Source organism: Carya illinoinensis, chromosome 7 (genome assembly GCF_018687715.1).
Source record: "Carya illinoinensis cultivar Pawnee chromosome 7, C.illinoinensisPawnee_v1, whole genome shotgun sequence".
Lineage (NCBI taxonomy): Eukaryota > Viridiplantae > Streptophyta > Magnoliopsida > Fagales > Juglandaceae > Carya > Carya illinoinensis.
Genome location: NC_056758.1, coordinates 37,144,787 through 37,168,020, shown reverse-complemented (window position 1 = coordinate 37,168,020; position 23,234 = coordinate 37,144,787). Strand labels below are relative to the sequence as shown.

Genomic DNA, 23,234 nt, shown 5'->3' with positions numbered 1-23,234 from the left:
AACCTGACCACAAGGCACAAACACTTTTGTTCCATTTATGACATTTTGGTTCAAAATTTCATCTTTGGGCCTAGAAATATGTTACCGAATTTGTAAACTCTCTCTCTCTCTCTCTCTCTCTCTCTCTCTCTTCAACTGAATTTGTAAAGTCACTGAACGATAAAGAGCTTGAGAGTAATTAGCTGAGAGAGGGTTTTGAAGATTGGGCCCAAATATTTTTATGGATGTCAAGCAGAGCTATTCGAAGCCCTTCCAGCATGTTTTGGTTTATTCATTCTCGAGTAAAATTATATCCTCCAGGCTCTCAGTTCAAATGGGCCCCTAATGGGTCTAGAACCAGGACGCTGTCTAGCATCTTATTCTCGCCAGTCGCTTATGTTAAATTCCAAAATTGGACTAATAAAGCGTGAAAATTGAAAAAAAAAAAAAAAAACTCGAATACAAATCAAGCCAAATACTAAAATCTAATTATTTCTAGTTATATTATATAAAGTCATATTTTAAATAAGAAAATTAATATTTATAGTTTTATATTGATAAGTAATGCGTATTTTTATTAAAAAATAGATAAATATAATATTAATATAAAAATTAATTTTTTAATAATGAACCACAATTTTAAAATACTTGAAATTTGAATATTTTAAAATTGTATCTAATATTATTATTTAAATCATTTTTTTTAAGTTTTGACCAATAAAAAAGTTTTAAACATAACATATCGGATAATTTAATTAAAATTATAAAATCAATGATATATTATTAAGTCATGCTAGAGCCACCTAGCACCGCTGGTGGCGCTGGGAGCCACCATTAGGCTCTAGAAATTTTTTTTAATTTTTTTTTTCAAGTTATTTTTTAATACTTTTAAATTTAAAAAATATAAAATATTTATAATAATATTAAATAATTTTTTTAAATCATTAAAAAAAAAAAACAAAAACAAAAAGGCACCACCAACGGTGGCCCAGAGGTGGCACACCAGCGGTGGCCTGAGTATTTCCCCATATTATTTCGCAATAAGCCAGTAGCAAACAAATTCAGATTCGGCACAAGCTACTCATCCAGCTGGTGACATGATCACCGTCCATTAAACTCCATCAATACGTGGCACAATCAAGATAACACTTCAGCATGATGCGTAACTTCTGGAGCTGGAATTTGCTCTTGCTCCATCCCGTGGTGAGGGCATCAAGCATAGTATCAGTAGTATAAAGACCAAACCCGCCTCCCAAAATGGCATCCACGCTTTGCTGCAGAACCTCATCATCCTTGTCCATCGTCTCCGCATCCGGACTACGACGCCGCCTGCCTCTGGTTGGGGCCTTTTGCGTGCTTAGCTTTGGTCTCTCCAATCTCTGCCTCTCCTACAACTCTCCCCTCAAGACGGGCTGTGCTCAGTCTCTTCCCTTTGCCAATCTCTTACGGTACAGCATGGAGTGTTATTTCTTCTTATATATCTGATAAGAATTTGCTTCAATTGTGATTCTCATTTGAGTGTGAATTGCATTTATGGGGGCATGGAAATTGTGTTTCAGATCGAAGTTTAGTGGCCAATCGCCTGCCAAGAGTGTCCATACTTTCAGAATGGAAGGGAGTAGCAACACTGTACCCAGCATCGTCGTCTATGTCACTGTCCCCAACAAAGAACTGGGTTCGTGTTTTTTGATATCGTCACGGTTTTTGCTTATGAGGGTTTGAGATAAATTAAGTAGAAATGTGATTTGTGCTGGCTATTATATTCATTACTAAGCTTCATGATCCTCATACTTTTTTGAATTAAGTCGAGGGCAATGGTCATTTTGTCTGTTTGGTCACACACACACTGGTTCATTCGCTGGGTTGTCTTAAGCCATTATTGACAGGTTCTCTAATGCTTATTTCGCCAACCTAGCTTTTATATTCCGCTATACTCTGTGTATTCGCATGTTTCAGACTGCAGGCTGTTGTCACTTATATCATTTGTAAAAGTGTAGCCCGAAACTCCTAATTTATATTGGTAAATGCGCAATCTTTGTCTAGGTAAGAAGTTGGCTGAAAGCATTGTCAGAGAGAAACTTGCTGCTTGTGTAAACCGTGTACCAGGTATGCACTTCATAGTTCTTTCGTGTATGTTCCCTGCTTTAGTAATGGGAGGTTGAAAGATCAATCAAGAGGATGGATTGCCAAATCAAGAAAGTTTTTTTCGGCAAGTACAAATTGTTTGTTTAAATGAAAATGCTGAACTCAAATTTCCAGGCAGACATTGTTTTATGCATTCAATTTATCTAAAAATAACCATAATATTACACATTTGGATCATTACTGTCAGCCAGACTTTCCTGCGTCTACAAGTATTTCTCAAATGTGAACTGATGATTTTAGTTTCTGCATTCTCACGACAGAAAATGGACGTGGAAAATTGGAGTTTCAGACAGTTCTGGAGCTATGATTTGTATATACATCTTTATTTCAAAGTGCTGGATGCTTGTTTTTGGATATATCCTGTTATCTCTGTTTCAAGTGGTTCTATTCTTGCTTCTTATTATTCAACACCCCAATCCCCATCACCACCAAAAGAAAAAAAAAAATGGCTTCTACTTTTGATCTACATATCTTGGATTGTTAGTTGATTTTGATGATGCTTCCAGTGGATACTCTTATGTGAAATTGGCATCAAGTTGACTACCTAGGCCTTGGCTCAGGTGGTATCAGGGTGGAATTGGATTGGGGTAACTTATAAGTTTGGACTTTGGATCTTTGCATAACTGGGTAGATGAAGGAAAGAAGCATGAAATTCGTGTCAAGTCTCTATTTCGTTAAGTGGATTTTCTTGAACAATACTTATTTTGTATTTTCAGGTATTGAATCTGTGTACGAGTGGAAGGGAGAGGTAAGAGCTGCCTTTCCCACTATTGAATATACCATTTGTATATACCGAAATGGACAACCACCTTACAGTCCTTGTCTGGACTTTTCACAAGCTTGTGTATTTGCATGATGAATAAGTTTACTGCATCTTTTGGAGCTTATTTGTATTTTTCATATTTTTGGTTGACAGATCCAGACAGATAATGAGGAACTTCTTATAATCAAAACTAGGCAATCCCTTTTACAAGATCTCACAGAGCATGTCAAGGCAAACCATGAGTATGAGTAAGGCCAAAGCTTCTGTATTATAATTTCTACCTAAGAAAACTTGCTTAAAGAATTGAGTTGCAAGTTGAACATTGGAGTAATTGAAAAACATGATAGACATATGCTAGTTTACATGTTACGGAGGAGGCAATCCAACTTATTACCTGCAGTACTTAACGTCTTAAGAGTAGAAAAACCTTTAGAAGAGAATGATATTTGCTTTACTCTCTTATTCCCTTTACCTTATCTCTCTCAGTGTGCCCGAAGTAATTGCGTTGCCTATCACCGGTGGCAGTCTCCAGTATCTAGAATGGATCAAAAACAGCACAAGGGACTGACTTTCCATCTCATCAAGATGTTGATGGGGCTATGTAAGTATCCATTGAGTCACAAGCTTTACCTTTTCAATTGTATGTTCAGATGGACTCTCTGGATTGGTGGGTGGGTGGGTGGGTGTGCAGGTGCTTGTGGGAGACTCTAAAGGGGCTTCTAATCTTAGTAATTGGCAATGCAAATGGAAGTCTGTTTTGATGTAAAAAGGATTGCATTAGTGTGTGTTTGTGACTTAAATAAAATAGTCTGTTTGTGGCAATGCAAATGGGAGACTCTCTTTCTCTCTCCCGCCTTGCTGCTAGCCTACAGTTTGCAAGTTACATGTATAGGGTTCTGGCAAATAGATGGTATTTCAAGTTGTGTCCAAATAAACTTCAATCTGGATGGAACTGCGGATGGCCTTGCGCAAGTGGCTGGCTTATTGGATGCTTTTAACCATAAACCAGCTTCAGTGCAATCATACCACGCTAAAATTTGCATGGTGGGTGGTATTGATGGAGGTGCGAGTGTGACCCATCATGCATACGTTATTTATCCCTTTCCCATCACTTGTGGCAGCCTATATAAACAGGGCACCCGGGAGGAAAGCTTATATTACAGGAGTTTCTTACTAAAATCATCAGGGCCGTGGGCCTCCAATGCACCATATCACAAGACTTCGGCACAGCTATCTTAAGATGATTGTTGGCCCCCAGGGTTTCCCCAGTTCGGTTTCTATGGAAGGCCCGCTGCAGTAAAATACCGAGTGAAAAGAGACCAAAGTTATCGGGCTCACACTCGACCCCATAAGGTACGTACCGACAAGAATATGCCATACGCACAGCCAGCTCCAAAAATATGCCAGACATCGCCCAGCCGCCATCCCTTAACCCCTTTCATTGATGATGTTGATAGACGATTGAAGTCCATCAGGAACATCAATCGATTTGAAATATATACATTTCACAACTGAAATGTCTTTCTAATGCCCATAATGCGCCTTTACTCTCTGCAAAATAAGAAGCTGGCATTATGGGCATATGAAGTTTAGCATGATAAATAACTAGCAAGTACTCGTTTTAAATGCTACCCTTTCCAATCCAATTCCAAAGGTCGAGAACAGTTTTGGTCTCAATGTTAAAACATCACGTCATGGGTTGATGCCCAGAATCATCAATATATTACACACTTTTAATCAGCGCACAGATGACATTTGAAGCCCACCTCCTCGAGAAGAAGACTAAGACTGGTCAAGCTTACAATACCCTATGGCTCGTCTAGCTGGTCCTGCAGGAAGGCAAATGTAACCTATCGTTAATCCTGATCAATTGATTTCTCTAGTCATGAAGTTCATGACATTTTCCTTAAATGTAGCCTATTCCTAGCAAAAGATTGTGGGGGAAGAGACTGACCTGTGCATCAGAAGTCCAAAGAGTGAGGTTGTCCCTTAACAGTTGCATGATGAGGGTGCTGTCCTTGTATGACTCTTCTCCTAAAGTGTCTAGCTCGGCAATGGCCTCCTCAAATGCCTTCACAAAAGGAAAAGCAATTCGTTGAATTTTTTACATTTATAGATGGAAAGCATGGGCGCAAGTTTTGCCTAAAAATGCTGAACATGGAAAGAAGCAATTGCAAAAGGATAGCAAAATCATAGCGGCAGTGCTTAAGCCACAATTTTTTTTATATAAACATGTATTTGTACCACTATAACCGCGGAGCTACCATGCAACGTGTTTAAAGCTTCATATGCATGACTGTCAGCAAGCAAGTGATTATTATTGGCATCAAATTCGGCACATTTTTCACAGAATAGTCTTATCCAACTGATTATATATATTTTTTCAGAAATACGTCAATGAAGACAAACTAAAACAATAATGCAGTTGCTATAAAAAAAATTAAAAAAAAAAAAAACAATAATGCAGTTAAGTAAGCAAACTATGTAGACAATAATCCATACGGGTGATTCCCTCAACTCATCATAAATGAAGCACATGGGAAAGTTAGCAATTCACTGATAATTATTCGCTAACCAGCATTTTTTTATTTTCTTTTTTCAATAGATGCTAACCAGCAGTAACTTCTACGTCATTGTGGGATTCAACAATTTTGTGAATCATACAAAACACCAAGCAAAAAACGAGAAAACAGATATCCACAAATCATATCACCAATCTATGAATAAACCTTCACGTTAAGTCAATAATTACTAGCCTTGTTGGCACACATGCTTTTTTTCTCGAAAAGCATGTGTAAAAAATAACCACTTTCTAAACTTGAGTTCCAAAGTTCGTAGGACTCCCGGGGTCCCAGGCCCCTCCTCGAATCCCTACATCTAAGTTGTAAGCCATACAAAAACCATTTTTGAGATTCACGTGAATCTTCCAAGTCCTTAGCGGATAAAAGGTGTTCAAACAAAAGAAATTGTAATCTTAACCTTTTTCAAAAAAAAAACGAATAGAGACTCGACCTAACTCAAGAGAACCAAATACCATAATTAGTATAGTTCAGTTGAATCATTTGACTCAAAATCAAGAGAAAGACTAAACAAAGAAAATTGATTGTCGAGGCGTTTGGCGGGTTAATAGGCAAAGAAGCATACCTGTTTAGCCATGCCGCACGCTTTATCCGACTGATTGAGAATCTCGAAGTAGAACACCGAGAAATTGAGCGCTAAACCCAACCTTATCGGATGCGTTGGAGCAAGACCCGTAAGCGCAATGTCCTTAATAAATAAACACTCAACAAGCACCACATGAGAACATCCGATACGAAAACCGCCAAAATCGGAACTTAAAGTTTCAATCCTACGATTCTAATCAAAACCACCATGCCTTGAAAATCAATCAAACTTTTCCCATTCTGAATTAGTCCTAAATCTGTTTTTGGAGGAAAATAATATCAGTAAAATCATCTCATATTACCTAATTATTATAATTTTTTCAAAATCATGTAAAATACAAACTTTTTCAAATTTTAAAATAAAAATTATATGCTAATAATATTATATTCAACCTTCATTTAACCCTGATTTGATTAGCTGCATTCACTTCCAAGTTTCAAATAAAAGAGAAATCAAATCGAGAATTGGACTTTTCGACAGCAACTAAAGGGAGGCGTTGTTTGGGGGAAGGAATTTTTTTTTATGGGGTATAGCATTCTTAAGCAGTTACCGCTTAATTTAGTCTGAACTCGACAAAGTTAAACATTAGTTACTTCAGATCCATCGTAGTTTGTATCTTAATTCAAGTTCAAAAGGCAAATCCACGAAATTATCACTTCCGTTTCGTTTTCTCACATAATCTCGAAAACCAACCAGAGTCCAAAAATAGCTACAACGGTACCTGAGCAGCCTTGTACGCGACCATAGTATCCTCAGCCGCGGCTTTCCTCTCATCCCCGACCTTGAACTCAGCCATGTACCGATGATAATCCCCCTTCATCTTCAGATAGAAGACCTTTGACTCGCTGGCCAAGGCGGAAGGCACAAGATTGGAGTCGAGGAGCCTGAGAATGCTGTCGCAGACCTCGGAGAGCTCGGACTCAACCTTGGATCTATAGTCCTTGATTAGGACCACGTGCTCCTCATTCTTGCGCCCCTCCTCTTTCTGCTCAATCGAAGAGACGATGCGCCACGCGGCTCGGAGCGAGCCGATCACGTTCTTGTAGGCCACGGAGAGCAGGTTCCGCTCTTCCACGGAGAGCTCAGAGGCCGGGGTCGAGCCGAGCACCAGCTTCTGCATGAACTGAACCATTTCCTCGTAGCGCTCGGCTTGCTCGGCCAGCTTGGCCAGGAATACATACTGGTCTCGGGATAGGTTTTCGGGAACCGTCGACGCCATTGTGACCGAGTATCAGAGAGAGAGTGAGGGAGGAACTAGGGAGGTCTCTGTACTGACGGGTGCATAATTCGTACATCGGCGAATAGAGATATAAGATCTGGTGCATGCGAGAGTAGTATATGAGTGGAATTTTGGCCGTCAGATTTTATTCTTTCTGTTGATGATTACAGCGAAAAATTATCGATTTTTTTTTTTTTACGTCAATATAAAAAAAAATAATTGCAATTGTAATTATATAAATATAGTGTAATTATTTTTAAAAATATAACTAAATAAATATAAAATAATTTTAATTAAAAATTTAATTTTTAATAATAAATTTTATTATTTTTTAAAATAACTGTTCGATATTTACATATTTTACAACTGTATATAATATTATTTTATATAAAAATAATAGTAAAAAATAAATTTATCTGTATTCATTTTATCTTATTTTATTTAATTATTAAAATTTTCAAATTGTAAAGAAAATATAATAAATTAATTAATTTTTTTAATATTAAAATAAATATAATTTTAATTAATTTTTGTCTGCTCTCATCCTAACTTCCTATTCAAATCAGGTATAAAACGTCCTCTGACATCGACCCAAAAAGAGAGGAGTATTTTGGATCCACCTGGACTTGGGGCCTCATTGGGCTTTTCAGGGATGTAACAGAGATGTACTCAAAACGCTGCGCTTTGGTATGAAAGTGATGGGAACCGTGAAAAGTCGAAACTCTCCCATTCCCAATACCATTTATTTTCCAGGACCAGGAGGCTGGAGGTCGCGTGATGTTTTTCTTCGGGCTACCAAAATGTTTTAGCTAAGGTGAGCTTTGTCGATTAATCAGCCAGCTTGTGATGAATTTCTAGTTGCTTGGTGGACGAGGGCTACGGCAGGTTGAATCGCGCGGCGTCGGGGAATGGCAAATCCTCGCCTAGCAAAACTTCTCTTCTTAGATTCGACTCCACCCCCATATCCTCCTCTTCTTCACTCTTCCCTGTGTGTACCTCTCTCTCTCTCTCTCTCTCTCTCTCTCTCTCCATATATAATGCTTATACGTTATTTTATTGTTTGAGTCAAAATCGTCATATGATTTTCCTTATTTTCCCTCTGTTTTTCTAATTAGTTCTGTTTATTTGGATGAGACGATTTGAAAAATTATTTATTAAAAAAAAAAAAAAAACCTTAACCACATTCGAGTATTTTGAGTGGCGAAGGTAATAAACATGCTTTATCGGAAAATGTTGTCGGAACTCTTTCCTGTCAGTCAGAACAAACAAAGGCATAGAAGCCAATATTGGATTTGAGGTGTGAAGGAGTGGTTTTCAATTACTTGTCAATGCAACAATTGCTCTCTCGCATGTAATCATGCTTGATTGGTGTTGGAGTTCTAAATTCCATGTTTCACTGTGAAACTACTTGAAATTCTAGTTTCTGGGATACATGGATGTTTTATATTTTAAAGTGTAAAATGCTGATTGGTTGAAGTGTGGGAAAGTGTTCAATAGTATGAAGGTGTCTCATTTATTTTCCCAGTGATTCTTTGTACGTTCTCTGGTAAATATTCAAGGTTCATTTGAATGACTAAAAAAATATATATATATTTTTTGTTTATGGTTTTTTATTTTTCTAGCTGTTCTTGTCATGCTTGGGTTGTGAGACACTGCGTCCTCTGATTCTTGATTAAGGCTCTACGTTTGACACTATTTTATGAAATTAGTTGCTACACGACTAATGACTGATACTCTCAACTTCTTCAGATGATGAGGCCCAATGAAAACCCCAACAGTATTCGTGAAATTTGTGGCAGTATGTTTTAGCAGGCACCGGTTGTTCTCCACTTCACCTCCTTCAGCACCGCTGTCTTCACTTCCATGGATTTCTCCTCTTCGATTGTCAAAAGCCACCTTGACCAAACCAGACCCTCCAACAGAATCTATTACTGCCATGGTAGAATCTCAAAGGAAGCACAAGTATATATCTCATGAATTTGCCATCAACTTAATCAAACGTGAGAGAGATCCACAACGTGCCCTGGGAATATTCAACACCGTGACAGAGCAAAAGGGTTTTAATCACAATAGTGCCACTTATGCAACTATCCTCGAGAAGCTTGCCCGGTCCAAGAAGTTTCAGGCTGTTGATGCGGTTCTTCGTCAAATGACTTACGAAACTTGCAAATTTCATGAAGGTATATTCCTTAATCTCATGAGGCATTTTTCACAATCCTCTCTGCATGAAAGAGTGCTCGAGATGTTCCATGCAATCCAGCCAGTTGTTCGTGAAAAACCCTCTCTCAAAGCCGTCAGCACATGTCTCAATCTCCTAGTTGAATCAAACCGGATTGATTTAGCACGAGAGTTTCTCTTGCATTCAAGGAAGAGGCTCAAATTGAATCCAAATTCTTGCATTTTTAACATCATGGTTAAACACCATTGTAAGAACAAGAATATTGAATCTGCCTTCGAAGTTTTCAATGAAATGAAAAAATCAAAGATTTCCCATCCTAATTTGATTACGTATTCAACCCTGATGGATGGCCTTTGTGAAAGTGGAAGACTCAAAGAAGCAGTTGATCTGTTCGAGGAAATGGTCTCAAAGGAGCAGATCTTACCTGATGCCCTAACTTACAATGTTTTGATCAATGGGTTCTGCCGTGCAGGAAAAGTTGATCGTGCTAGGAAGATGATGGAATTTATGAGGAAAAATGGATGCAATCCTAATGTATTCAATTACTCAACCCTGATGAATGGATTTTGTAAGGAGAAAAAACTGCTAGAGGCCAAAGAAGTTTTTGATGAGATGAAGAGCTTCGGTCTGAAACCCGATACAATTAGCTACTCGACTTTAATTAATTGTTTCTGTAGGGCTGGAAAAGTCGATGAAGCTACGGAGTTGCTCGAAGAGATGAAAGAAAAAGAATGCAAAGCTGATTCCGTGACCTTCAATGTGATACTTGGAGGGCTGTGCAGAGAAGGTAGGTTTGAGACGGCTCTTGATATGCTTGAGAAACTGCCCTGCGATGGTGTTTATCTAAACAAAGCTAGTTACAGGATTGTGTTGAATTTCTTGTGCCAAAAAGGTGAGTTGAAAAAAGCCACGGAGTTGTTGTATCTGATGCTGGGTAGGGGCTTTCTGCCACATTATGCAACCTCAAACGAGTTACTAGTTCGTCTTTGTAAAGCTGGAATGGTGGATGATGCAGCTGTCGCAATGTTTGAATTGATGGAGATGGGTTTTAAACCAGAGCCTGACTCGTGGGCTCATGTGCTGGAATTGATTTGCAAAGAAAGAAAGTTGCTATCTACATTTGAACTGCTCGATGAATTGACTGTTAGAGAGCTTTGATTCCACAACTATCTTGTCAAATTTCGAAGCAAAAAAAAAAAAACAATATATCCTTCACTTTGACCCAATTGAATCAATGATAGATTAGAAACTATCATGTATTATGAGGTGGTAGGTTTTCTGAAATTCAAAATAGTTGTCTAAGCAACGAGATACTGTCAAAAACAAGCTATGTAAGCAATGAGAGAAGCTTGCAGTTTTTGTGTTTCCTTTCCACGCTCCCAATCACAGGCTTCCTAGGCTCTCATGAGAGATCATGCAGCCCCATCCTCTTTGCTAGCATGCTGAGAGCATTCTGTCATTCTCCACTTCAATGTTGGAAGCCTCTCAGACAAATTAAATTCCACACTCAGTTCAGACCATTTTAGAGTTCTGAATCAACGTTCTTGTGTTTTAGATGCAGAATCATGGTAATGATTCCAAAGTATTTAGTATGTCGTGACATTCGTAAATAGATGATAGACCGAATCATCGAAGATATGACTATAGATTCACGTTGATAGAACTAGGAGATGGTTCCATTCCCTTTATACTTGGTAGTCCTCATTCGTGAGCATCAAATACGATGTATCCACCAAACAAAATCCCTACCATGAAAGCAATAATTGCAAAGCCACAACACCCATTTAAACGGAAACTGGGAAGACCAGCAATTTACAAAATGTCATCTTTTATTATTATTATTTTCCTCTTACATGGGTGCTACGATGGTTCAATAGTGATGTTATTAGTTCGAATATATTCCGAATTAGATGCATTGGCATAAAAGCTAATAGAAGATAATCCATTCCTCCACAGCGACAGTATATAAAAGGGTATATATAGTCAGCAGAGCTCTAAGAATATGTAAATGGGTAGGGAAAAGATGTTACAACATGTTGGAGAGCTTTCCGTTTGTACACAAGCATAACATGATATTAACAGCCCACCCCCCTTCCGCTTCTCGCCAGCTATGCTGCTTGAAGTTGAAGTGTTGGCAAATATGTGCAGGCACCATGAAAGTTTGTCCAAGATGTACTGAAGGAAATCTGTGCATATTGTCTCGCTTACCATATTGAATGCTTTATCCCAAGACCATTGCATGTCAATATAAGACCTTTGTAACGGTGGAGATACTCCTGCAGCCAACGAACATAAAATCACATAAGCAAAGATAAAGTGAAAAGAATCATTTTTCAGTGCAGAGCAAGCGGAGAAATACTTACGATTATATTATAATCATAGGCATATAGCATTCCTTTCTTGTCATATTCTCTCCTCTTGGCAGGATCACTCAAAACTGTTTAAAAAAAAAAAAACCTTGTTAGACATAATTTGTAGCACATTGATTGTTGTCACCTACTACGATTTTCTCTCTTTTTTATTCTAATAATCAACATAAGCCCAAAAACAAAAACGACTGTACAACTTAGTATCAGCTGGTAAATTATTATCTTAATCAACCAAAATCATGTTAATATTCAGTTTAGCCAAGCAACCTATTTTGTGGCACAATCGAACAGTAGGATCAAACAGGTATATGCGGGGACCGAAATGCCAGGTCATGACATCTGAGTGGGCTTCGTATACATACACAAGTCAATGTTTTCTTTAAATAGAGTTCTATAAGAAAAGGAAGCACGCAAAATCTCAGACCTTGGTCAACTCAAAAGGCCTAATGGAAACCATTTTGGCTACAGATACTGTTCCACATTGCATGCCTTCAAGAATTAATCTTTACAATCAAATCACAAGTGATCAGAGAGGCTCACAAGTCCTGCCTCAACCACCTCCCTTTGGCCAGCTACTTTTCTGCAACAAAGCATTCAACATGTACCATCTTCATCCTAAAATAATCATTTTACTTAAATAGGTATCAGCTAGTGATGGCAATGGAGTCAGGCCAGGCCAGTTTCTTCATTTTGATATCAATGTGCAGCTAAAGTCTCCATCCATAGCCACCCAGATCAATCCAAGCTACCCAAATTTCTCTGAAAGTGTGGCCATTGAGCCACACAATAGGGGAAACACTCACGCTTCCAAACTCCTCCCAACCTATTCTTGACTGGATTTGAACCCAAGAGGCAAGTCTTGATACTCCCCCATGCCTATCACAAGGAGGGTGGTGCCATTAGACCAATTGGCTCATTGGCCTATGGAGTTAATATATGGATATAAGTAGCAGCCACAATCTAACTTAATTGCTCCTTTATTTTGCTGGGAAGCAATTACAGAAAAAATATTTTTTTTAAAAAAGTTTAAAAATCATGAAGAGAGCTATTTTAAAAACACTGAAGGCATGACGTTTAGAAGATTCAAAGACATAATTACAGGAAACAAATCTCCAAAAGGTGCTTCCTAGAAAACTTGTTTGGCAAGGGAATGGGTCCTTTTACTTATCAAAAAAAAAAGGGAATGGGTCCTTTTAGATAGGGAAGTCCCCTAGGAAACATGAAGGAGACACCTAGAACATTCATATACTAATTGACAGCACCTAGAACACTCGTAAGAATTATTGAAAGCACAGTACACAAGAAAGTTCTGCAATGTCTCTGTCACCATGAAATCACATTTTCCGCATAGTTCTCCTACCATTTTTCACTTGTATCTTTATCTTTGTCTCTCCTTTTTCTTTTTGTCTCTCCTTCAGTTATTCCAGTTTACATGTCATTTCCAAAAGATTCTTCCTGGAACACTTACGCTTTGCATCTCAAGGAAGCAGGGCAATAGACAAAATAATGCCGCAAGGAGAATCATATCCCAGATCAAAGTTCAAGTTTGATCCTTTTATGCAAGGAAATCAATAATCTCCAGATAATCAACTATTACCTGGCTCAAGTGAGATAAACACCGACCGTCAAGGCTTTTATTTGCAGAAATCAAACCCATCTAGAAAAGCCTTTTCTTTCCCTAAATTTACAACTGGGTTTTGTCAAATTATTCCATCATCTTCAAAGCCAGTGCTTATTTAACAAAGGTAATACGTATCAAATAAAGAAAAATATGCATGTCTGTGGAGATTGCATTGTCAAGCAAATATCCCACCAACACAATGAATCGTGCCAACATGGCACTATCACCCCAATTTTTCAAAGATAATATTACTTCTTAATGGTATGTGGAGTGCATAATCCCCTTATTAAGAAAGAGAACCACCATGTGCAAAGCTAAAGGAACATATGCCTACTTTGCTTTTATAGCTCCCTAAAAATACCAACATACTAAACAGGACCTATTTGTTTCCACGATATATCTAAGCACCTCTCATACGGTTCAAAAGCAAAATGCCCCTCAATATACAGAGGTGAGCATGAAGTAATCAGTATGGTGACCAGTAAGAGTAAGCAACATAGACATACGCACAACAAATCATGCTGGTAATAAATACAGAAACAAACAAAAAACGAAGAGGAAACAAAATAAAATGAGCTTGAAATAGTCAAACGCTATGGATCACCCTGGTAGGCCTCGTTTATCTCTTGGAATCTGGAAGTCGCGCTGTCCTGGTCTTTTTTCTTATCCGGATGCCATTTCTGCACAAAGCAATGCCGGGGGCGAATTACTGGGTGCCTAATTGGTAAAATCGCGTTTCGACAACAATTAAAATAGCAAACTAAAACACATACTAGCGCTAGGCGAATGTAATTGGATCGAATGGCATCGTCCGTAGCATCATAATCCACCTCTAATATCTTGTAGTAATCCTGCGACACAAATATAAATTTACAACCTAAAACAAAAGATTAAACAAGAAACATAAAGGTGTGGAATCGCACGTATACCTTCGGCTTAGACAGGGCAGAGAGAAAATCGAAATTAAGGTGGGAATCTTGGTCGGGCTGTTCGTGGTCAGTTACATTGTCGTCCCACTCGTCCCACATCATGCTCGCGTCCGTATTCAACAAAACGTTCCAAAAGAAAGCGTTGGAGCTTACTGATTAGCTTCGAATTCCCGCTAGGGGTTGCGGTTGGGGGTGGGAGTTTTGGGGTTTGGGGACTCGGACTCCGGAGGGAGGGGAGATTATCCTTTTCTTAAGGTGGTCGGTGCGCTTGTGACGTGTCCCGGTGTGTGTGCGCATTGGCGTGCCGCGTATGTCGTTTAATAAAATCTTATTTTTTAATATTATTTTTATTTTAAAATTTTAAAAAATTATATTTTATATAAAAATTTAGAAAAATTATACTGAGATGAAATATTTTTATTATCTAATCATGACTAAAAAAAATAAGAGGAGGAAAATCTATATTCTAAAAGATATTTTCTTGATTTTTTTTTTAAAAGAACAAGATATTTTTCTTAATTTTGTCAAGTCGTGATTTGCTTTTTTATTTAAAAGAGCTGCGTAAGGCATTTCCTAAGTTTTTACTTTTTAGTTAATAATTTCATTTTTCTCTAATTTATAGCACCTATCTTTAGCGCAGTATCATAGGTATCTCTATTAATTCAATTTTAGTCCAATTTATATAAATATTATTTTCTTATTCTTAGTTTATCTTTCATTAATTTTTTTGTTCTTTTTATACTATGTCTCGATTAAGCGTACTTTTTTAAGAAAAAATCTAGTTACAAATACACTTATATATTAATATGTATACTGATTTATTGTGATTAGTTAAAAAATATATTTTATTGAAAATAGTACTAATTTAACTTTTAAGTATGAAATAATCAGTATTAATACGCAAATTAGTACGTAACTTTACTTATATATAGCAAAACTCTTTTTTTAATTATCATATTTCTAAAAAATTCATTCGAGAAAAACAACGTCAATCAGTTTAAAATTAGAGTTGAGAATGTGTGCAGTATATACAACGGTAAATAAAGGGGGACAGAAAAAAGGGAAATATTTTATTCTTGATGTGCTATTGAATAAAAACAAGGAAAACATTAATTAAGGTTACAATTCTCTAATATTCTAGAGCTTGATGTTGCAGCTTGAAGTTAGAATAAGATCAATTAAGTTGAGATCAACTTAATTCAGTCTAACTTTAATTGAGTCTAACATATAAATACACAACTATCAAATTATTAAATTTATCTCAACTCAAAACTTCCTTACATATAGAACCCATAATATTTTTTCAATTTTTTATAAATAATATTAAACTTATCTTAATATCTAAATACATTTAAACTTATTTCATATGGACCACACATAACTCACTCCACCTACTCAACTTACTACTATTCATAAAAATTTCAGCTCAACTCAACATCTAAACGCAACTTTATTTTGTCAAATTTAAAGTTGTAAGACTATCACGATAGTTTTATTGATCGGTTTCAAAATGTGGTCTTTTTAGATTGGACCGGAACGAAGTCGATTGAACAAGTATATATATTTTTAAATATTCCTTATGTATGATATATTATTTTATATATAAGTTAATTATGTAATTTTCATCTAATGGATCACCATTGACTATATATAAAGGGCATACATGAGTAGATGAGACCAACTGCCACTGATAGGAACTAGCCGGAATTGATGGAGAATTTATCAGCCATTGGTAAGAAATATAAGACACTGACATCAGTTGGCTTGGTCCCGATCTGAACCAAGTTTAAACAATTGAACAAGCCAATAATATATATAGATATATATCATAGATAAAATGACGTTATTTCACCTAAGTAATTTAAACGGCTTAGTTTTAACACCAAATGTATAATATATATTTATATATATAAGTGAAATGAAGTCGTTTAGTACGTTGTTTAGCTCTAGGTTTTAATAATCCCTTCCTATTCTTTTTATCTCGATGGATCTCTTTCTTTCTTCTCTCTCATTGCAATGTTGCGCTGCAACCCTCCTCTCTCCTCCTCCTTCATGCTGCTTGGAGTTTGGCATGTCCCTCGTCTCTTTGAGTTATATCATCCTCGGCTTGTCTCTCATCTCTTTGAGATATTTCCTTTATGAAACATCTCTTCGAGGCCGAACTCTCTGTAACATCCATCACCTATATCTTTCTCCTCTCATCTCTCTTGTTTACCTCTCATCCTAAATTTTTGTTATGAATTTGTGATTTTGTAGTAAATTTGTAAATTTATTGTGAATGTTAGTTGATTTGTTTTGAATTTGTGATGTGAGTTTAGAGATGGGTTAGCAACCAACGGATCAACCGTGGAATCGATTGGTGCCGGCTATAAGATTCAGGCCGGTTCTCTATATCCTTGTCGGCGGGTTTCAGTCGACACCACCCCCTTAAAAAACTACTAGTGCGGTTCCGACTTGAAACTGAAACCGCAATGATAGTATCGGTTTTCAGCCCTACTATGTATACAATGAAATTATTTAGTATTCATTAACTTTATATATAATGTTAAAGAAATTACTTAATTTTAATTTTACTAATTTAATTATTTTTTAATATTAATTTTTTTGTCAACAAAAATATTAATGAACTGACCGGACCGATAGCTAACGGCTTGAACCGATAAAAATGATAGGGCAAAATTCTGAACTATAACCCCCAAATCAAACTCAAACGATTATACCTCTAATCAAAATTTAATTTAAAAGCTGGTTTAAGGGTCAATATAGGTGCACTTATGGACTAGAACATATGATAACAAGAAAAACGCTTTAGAATGGTCCATCCGTTACCAAGCCTTTAACAGCCTTCAATAAAATCCTGCTATGTCAGCAATTTCACACAAAAATGAAAAGAGTTATCACACCAGATAAAATTAAGAGTAATGGTTTCTATTTTGTTGAAACTTAGAACCCCCGCAGGACACAAGTTTATTTGTCACCACAACCGCACAATGGCGTCAACCACCAAGGTTCGTTGCTATAAGAGAACACAATAGTCATTTAGCCACCAAATTCCATTGATTTTGAAATGAGTTTTGCAATGTTGGTGCAGGGAGAGAGGGGGGCGGGGAGAGAGAGAGAGAGAGAGAGAGAGAGAGAGAGAGAGAGAGAGAGAGAGAGAGAGAGAGAGAGAGAGAGAGTCTTCGTGTTAGGGTTTTGAACCAATTGGCAATTTCAACACGAAAGTCATATAGGAGAAGAATCAATCAATACCTTAATCTCAACCTTCCTCTGCAATTCTTGAAGCACCTTTACCGACACAAATTTACTCTCTAAGGGCACTAGCAATGGTTTATGCATATTCATCTTCAAAATCACATTTTTTAAAGATTGGTTTTGAAGATAAAGAAAAATTCCTATATTGGATTAGTATTTTTTGACCAAATAATAAAAAAATATTATTATATTTTTTTTTTCCTAAAATATGGATAGTGCAATAAATTCAAGTCAAATTCAATATCCAAGTCTAATAAATTCAATCTACCATATATATATTCATCAACATAGAAACATTCACACATACTCTATGTGTGGTCTAATTTCATACAAATTTATAACTTGGACAAGGAAAAATAATAAAAATAATGTTTGAAGAATGAAAATGACATTTTCAAAGATGAATAATGACTATTTATAGTTATTCAAAATTATAGATATAGATAAGCCAATGTAGATAATTTTAAGGAAAGTTTATTCAAATTTGAAAATAAAGATAAAGATAAATAAGTCATTGCTAGTGCACTAATACCTCCTATAACAAGTTAATCAAATTGCACAACTCTAAATGAAGCATGTTCAACTCTAAGCATCAATTGATAACCAAATGCCTTAAGCCTAGCATTGCATTTTCCCCTATTTCCATTCTTTAATCCTCAAAATTTATAATTTAAGGACTTTAAGGCCTACAAACGAATTCTAAATGACGTGAGCTCCCAAGACTCTGGTCCTGTCTTCATTTTCCCACAAAGCTTTGCCATCAAAGAAGACTTGGTTGATTCATCACTTCTTTTTTTCTTAATTTTCTTTTTAGTTGCGAGAAAGAGGGGTTTTTTGCTTCTGTATGAAGGGGGGAGAGCTCTTGAGATTTCTGCAGCAGGAGAATAAATGTTTGAGGCAACTAAGAGGGGGAACCGCGGGGGAATCGCGTCTCCCATGGCATAATGAAACTACACAATTTTTATTTTTCCCCAAAGCTCTTCGTTCCCCTTCGTTTTCTCATTTCCGGACTCTTCCTATTTTCCATTTTCATCTTCCATTATAGAGCTCCTTCATTCCCGTTCGTCTTCCTCATCGCACAAATTTTTCCATTCCCACAAAAAGCCCTACCCTCCCACAAAGATGACCCACTTCGAGACGACCCACGAAGCCAAAATCTGCAACCTTAATTCTCCTGGGTTGAAATGGTCTTTGAAAGACAATCTTAAAGAAAAAAATGAATAATACTGGGTCTGTTTCCTCTTTGTGTGTTGTATTGTTTTATCGAGTTTTGGAGGAAACTATTGATGGGATTGTGAAATGTCATGCCAAGTATGAGATGGCATTTCTTGTATTTTTTGTATCTAATTTGGTTATAGCTTTGTTTAAATTTAGAGTTTTGTTATATATAAGTAAAGTCGCGTACTAATATGTATATCAATACTGATTTTTTTTATATTTAAATTTTAAATTAGTACTGTTTTTACTTTCAGCTTTACTAGAAACAACCGAGATATTCAAATGTTGGATAACCGGTTGTACGTAAGAACTTACGTGGAATTAAAAAAACAAAAAAGAAAAACAAAACACAAGGCAAAAAGGAAAAACAAAGGATTAAAAAAAAAAAAAAACCTTTCTTTTTCATTCTCGTTCTCTTTCTTCTTCCAAGTCTAGTGTCTTGGGTTTGGTTTACCTTCCTAGTTTTTTTGTTTATACCTTCCGATTAATGTGTAATCCCTCCCTCTCCCTCTCCATGTCCATCTCCTGCATATTTTTGTATGGGCTAATTCTGTGTTTTTTGAATAGATCCATCTCGCAATCTATCGGATTTTTTTTTTTTTTTGGATTTCCCTTTTATTTCGAAATAGATCCATCTGCTCAATAGGAGATGAGTTTATTTCTGGATTTCCATTAATTAGTTGCATAAAGATATAGATCACTGTAAGTTCTTTTATTTCAAAATCCATCCATTAACTTGTTTTTAACATTTTTCAAAAGAAAAGAATAAGAAGAATAAGAAATAGCTTGTATGGTCCATGTACATATTAAAAACTTGACAACGGTGTATTTCATCAAGACGACGGTGGGAGTGGCAAACTCTCCTTCTTCCAGACCCGAGATCGAGCAGAGCTTTCTTTCCAAACGTGATCTGTAGCTTCTTTTCATCTGAAATTTTCTGAAATTTCCTCATTTGTTTTAGATCTTAACATTAATTGAAAAATAAAAAAAGAAGCTTTCTCTGGTCAATATATTTGCTTTCCTTCTAAAGCATTCTAACATCTCCCATCAAATTTCTGAGATCATCATCCTTTTTCTTTTCTCCGTTCAATTTTATTCGAAGGAAAAGAAAATTTAGGGGTTTTGAAATGAAAAGAGAAATTACGGTGAAATACTTGGTATTGATTTTACCTTTCAAACACTTCCAGTTCAACCATTTTGGCACATCTTCAAAGCGAAAATCTTCATCATCTGTGACTTCAAGATCGTTGTTGGGTCTCTCGTCTTCGTGGGTCTCTCATCTCTCGTCTTCATGGTCTTTGGAAGCCTCAAATTTCAACTTTGCACTAGACCCTCTAGCAGAAGTGGGAAAAAATTGATAGAGAGAGAGAGAAGGAACGAAACAAAAAAGTGGGAGAGAGTAAGAAACGAAATGGAGAGAGAGAGAAGAGAAGGATATAAAAAATTTTATTAATTAAATGGGAAGCCGGTTGCACGCCGGTTAAACCAAACGGTTGCAACAAGTATTTTTATTTTACTTTTTATCCGATTACAATAAATTAATATATAATTATACTTGCAATTAATTTTTTGTCATTTATGATTGAGAAATACTTTTTGCAGTCGGCAAATGCAGTCGGCGTGCAGTCGTGGACTGCACGCCGACTGTATCTAACAAAGCCGTGGTTGATTAAGGCTTTATAGCGCTGGCAACTGCCAGTTTCAGTATTCTGGAAGTGAAAGCATACATAAATGGTCGATTCGTGACCATCTTTGCAGTTCTGACTCTATCATTCCACTTTATATCTCTGAACAATACCTAACAAAGGGACACCAAGTTCATGCTAGCCGACATTCTCTCTAAGGTTGTGGTCTGTCTCATGGTGCAGGTAGTTGTGCTTTGTTGGAGGGAGAGAACAAAGAAGGAAAAGAGCAATGTTACATATAGTCGTGGAATTGCAAACGCCACGCAATTGCTTTGAAAAAGAATGGGGTCCACGATTAAAAAGTTAATTTTTTTCATGTGAGTCCCATATTAATTCATTTTCTTCAAAACGACTGCACGCCGTTTGCACAACCACGACTGCAAATATCATTTCTCGAAGGAAAAAGAGTCTTTGTTCATCAAAAGAAGAGAAGTTTAAGATTCGATTAGTTACACAAAATTAAAAATCTTATCTCATCTCAATTTATTATTATAAATTTTTTAAATTTTCGTACAAAATATAATAAATAATTTGACTTTTTTAAATTTTAATATAAAATTAATATTAAAAAATTATATTATAAGAATATTTTATTTATTACTATTTAAAACATCTCATCTCATTTCATTTATATAATCAAACGGGGATTAAAACTCAAAAAGTGAGAGAGCAGAACATAGAGGGAGGGGTCTAATCTCGTGAATTTTAAGAGATGCGTGATCTGACAAATAAATCTAATTTTTGGATAGTAATAGACTTACTACTCTATTACTACCTATTTACTATTTACAAGGTTTTAAAATTTTTTTATTTTTTTATAATTTTCTTTTAAGTATTTTTTAACATCCTTAGCCATTAAGAAAAAATTAAAAAAAATATATAATTTTACTAATAGTCATTTCTTTAACTATTAAGTAAAAAATTTAAAAATCAAATACAAAATAAGTAGTAAATAAATAATAAAATAGTGGTAATCTTATTATTTTTCCTAATTTTTTATGTGCAGTGTGTTGTATTTCGGTTGCCATATTAGCCTGTTGGAGAAGGATTATGCAGGGCCGGTTGCCTCAGCATTTCTCATTCTGGAGAGGGGGGAGAGGGGAAGTTTAACTTTTACTAGATATTTTTTTATTTTTTCATCATAATCATCATGTGCTGTGCTGACACATGAAATTTGATATAGGAAGCCTATTGACACTCATTTAATTATTAGAGGTATGTTATTTTGATGACAGCAGACCGACAGACTATAAGCTATTATCATGATAACAAATATATTTATTAAAACATGATTAAAATATAAATGATTATTTATTGGAGAAAATATTGTCATATATTAATACATTAAGAAATAATAAATGTCTAATTTTTTTAAAAAGTAAATATATAAAAGATATACGTGAAAATATTAATTTATAAATTATAAATTAATATTTTTAAGAATGAATGCATACAGTACTTTCTTGCATTATTGTAATAGGTCACTAGCAGATAGATTGATTTGTTATAATAAAATTTTTATATGTAGTTATTTTTATGTATTTTTTATATATTTTATTTATATAATTAATTATATATTAAAAAATTAATGTAACTATTTATATTAATAAAATATATAAAAATAATTATATGTAACATTATTTTTTTATAATATTATTTCTATCTGTGTCACTGATAACATCACATTAGTTTACACGTGGTCTTAGCTGAATACATAAGGCAACCAGCACACGAAACACAGTAATCAAAGAAACAAAAATATAATATATGATCACATGAACCACGTCGTTAGCCATTTCTTATTATTTCTAAAAAAAAAAAAAAAGTTGACATCAATTATTGTAGTAGGGACTCAGAAAGAAAATATAATAATTACGTAAAATGGGATGAAATATTTTAATTACTCTTCCACATAATCTACAGAACTAGTCTTTGACACGATGCCATTCAAAATGGAAAAACAGAAAAAAAGAAAAAAAATGGTGCTGTGTGTTGGGTTGAGGTGTCAATGTGTCATACAATTCCATGTCTCGATTGTAAAGAAAAATTAAAAAAAAAAAAAAAAAACCTAGACACGATATTTTGATCATAAAAAAATTCAATATTGTAAGATCCAACTTCCAAGTATAGTTCCTCTCTCCCACGTACCTAAACTTCAGACTAAATGTTATATTGATAAAGATTTGAGGGTGCTAGAGTCACTGCCAAGCAAATTTTTTGTTTGTTTTTATTTTCAAATTATTTTTAATACTTTTAAATATTTTAAAAAATATAAAAAATTTATAATAATATTAAATAATTTTTTCTTAATCGTTCAAAAAAAAAGACAACAGTAACCCAACGGTGACCAAAGCATTTTCCATAAAAGATTTGGGTGCTGTCTATTTGACTACTTTGCCAATAAAGGTCAATTTTGTAGCCTAAAACTACAAGTCATTTTTTTTTTTTGATAAATTAAAACTACAAGCCATTTTACACCTTATAACTTACTCTACTGAATTTGACACATCAGGCATTTAAACTATAGAAATATTAAACTTTTATTGATATCCGATCATCAATAATGTATCATCTTATTTATTTTTATTTACCTTAATGATTAAAATTATACGGGTAAACTATAATTTCTTTATAATTAAAGGTGTGATGTATTTGAATAGAAAAGATTGGCTTGATGCAATTGGAGGTGAGAAATATATTTTTCCAT

The 23,234-nt window shown here is 35.3% G+C and overlaps 4 protein-coding genes across 9 annotated transcripts; 2 read left to right on the top strand and 2 right to left on the bottom strand.

Moving 5' to 3' along the window:
* Nucleotides 1-1,151: 1,151 nt before the first annotated feature.
* On the top strand, nt 1,152-4,398 carry LOC122316592 (protein CutA, chloroplastic). 6 transcript variants are annotated; one of them, XM_043133244.1, is made up of 7 exons: nt 1,152-1,427; nt 1,539-1,654; nt 2,023-2,085; nt 2,841-2,872; nt 3,041-3,129; nt 3,374-3,488; nt 4,009-4,398. In XM_043133244.1, exons 1-6 carry the CDS (start codon nt 1,237-1,239, stop codon nt 3,453-3,455), a joined length of 573 nt encoding a protein of 190 aa, XP_042989178.1. In that variant the 5' UTR covers nt 1,152-1,236; the 3' UTR covers nt 3,456-3,488; nt 4,009-4,398. The 6 variants fall into 6 exon arrangements, with proteins under 6 accessions (XP_042989178.1, XP_042989177.1, XP_042989176.1 ...); XM_043133243.1 differs by lacking the exon at nt 4,009-4,398 and adding an exon at nt 3,579-3,770; XM_043133240.1 differs by having other exon boundaries at nt 1,157-1,427; nt 3,041-3,135.
* Nucleotides 4,399-4,503: 105 nt separating this feature from the next.
* On the bottom strand, nt 4,504-7,366 carry LOC122316591 (14-3-3-like protein GF14 kappa). The gene is made up of 4 exons (XM_043133238.1): nt 6,774-7,366; nt 6,032-6,154; nt 4,842-4,958; nt 4,504-4,716 (listed from the first exon to the last, which is right to left on the bottom strand). Exons 1-4 carry the CDS (start codon nt 7,269-7,271, stop codon nt 4,696-4,698), a joined length of 759 nt encoding a protein of 252 aa, XP_042989172.1. The 5' UTR covers nt 7,272-7,366; the 3' UTR covers nt 4,504-4,695.
* A 649-nt stretch (nt 7,367-8,015) lies between these two features.
* LOC122315740 (pentatricopeptide repeat-containing protein At5g18475) lies at nt 8,016-10,817 on the top strand. Its single transcript, XM_043131862.1, has 2 exons — nt 8,016-8,259; nt 9,021-10,817. The coding sequence occupies exon 2, from the start codon at nt 9,034-9,036 to the stop codon at nt 10,606-10,608; it is 1,575 nt and encodes a 524-aa protein (XP_042987796.1). The 5' UTR covers nt 8,016-8,259; nt 9,021-9,033; the 3' UTR covers nt 10,609-10,817.
* Nucleotides 10,818-11,347: 530 nt separating this feature from the next.
* LOC122315741 (chaperone protein DnaJ) lies at nt 11,348-14,654 on the bottom strand. The gene is made up of 5 exons (XM_043131863.1): nt 14,370-14,654; nt 14,214-14,291; nt 14,045-14,120; nt 11,814-11,887; nt 11,348-11,726 (listed from the first exon to the last, which is right to left on the bottom strand). The coding sequence occupies exons 1-5, from the start codon at nt 14,469-14,471 to the stop codon at nt 11,655-11,657; spliced, it is 402 nt and encodes a 133-aa protein (XP_042987797.1). The 5' UTR covers nt 14,472-14,654; the 3' UTR covers nt 11,348-11,654.
* Nucleotides 14,655-23,234: the final 8,580 nt, after the last annotated feature.

What these genes read in the sequence shown, in the direction of transcription:
- LOC122316591 (XM_043133238.1), bottom strand. Translation starts at nt 7,271, where the DNA reads ATGGCGTCGACGGTTCCCGAAAACCTATCCCGAGACCAGTATGTATTC. An exon ending in TCGCGTACAAGGCTGCTCAG is followed by an intron (nt 6,155 to 6,773) that starts GTACCGTTGTAG and finishes TTATTTATTAAG; the next exon opens with GACATTGCGCTTACGGGTCT. An exon ending in CGTGCGGCATGGCTAAACAG is followed by an intron (nt 4,959 to 6,031) that starts GTATGCTTCTTT and finishes CCTTTTGTGAAG; the next exon opens with GCATTTGAGGAGGCCATTGC.
- LOC122315740 (XM_043131862.1), top strand. Translation starts at nt 9,034, where the DNA reads ATGAAAACCCCAACAGTATTCGTGAAATTTGTGGCAGTATGTTTTAGC.
- LOC122315741 (XM_043131863.1), bottom strand. Translation starts at nt 14,471, where the DNA reads ATGATGTGGGACGAGTGGGACGACAATGTAACTGACCACGAACAGCCC. An exon ending in CTGCCCTGTCTAAGCCGAAG is followed by an intron (nt 14,292 to 14,369) that starts GTATACGTGCGA and finishes TTTGTGTCGCAG; the next exon opens with GATTACTACAAGATATTAGA. An exon ending in ATTACATTCGCCTAGCGCTA is followed by an intron (nt 14,121 to 14,213) that starts GTATGTGTTTTA and finishes TGCTTTGTGCAG; the next exon opens with AAATGGCATCCGGATAAGAA.
- LOC122316592 (XM_043133240.1), top strand. Translation starts at nt 1,237, where the DNA reads ATGGCATCCACGCTTTGCTGCAGAACCTCATCATCCTTGTCCATCGTC. An exon ending in TTGTGTAAACCGTGTACCAG is followed by an intron (nt 2,086 to 2,840) that starts GTATGCACTTCA and finishes TTGTATTTTCAG; the next exon opens with GTATTGAATCTGTGTACGAG. An exon ending in TGTACGAGTGGAAGGGAGAG is followed by an intron (nt 2,873 to 3,040) that starts GTAAGAGCTGCC and finishes TTTGGTTGACAG; the next exon opens with ATCCAGACAGATAATGAGGA.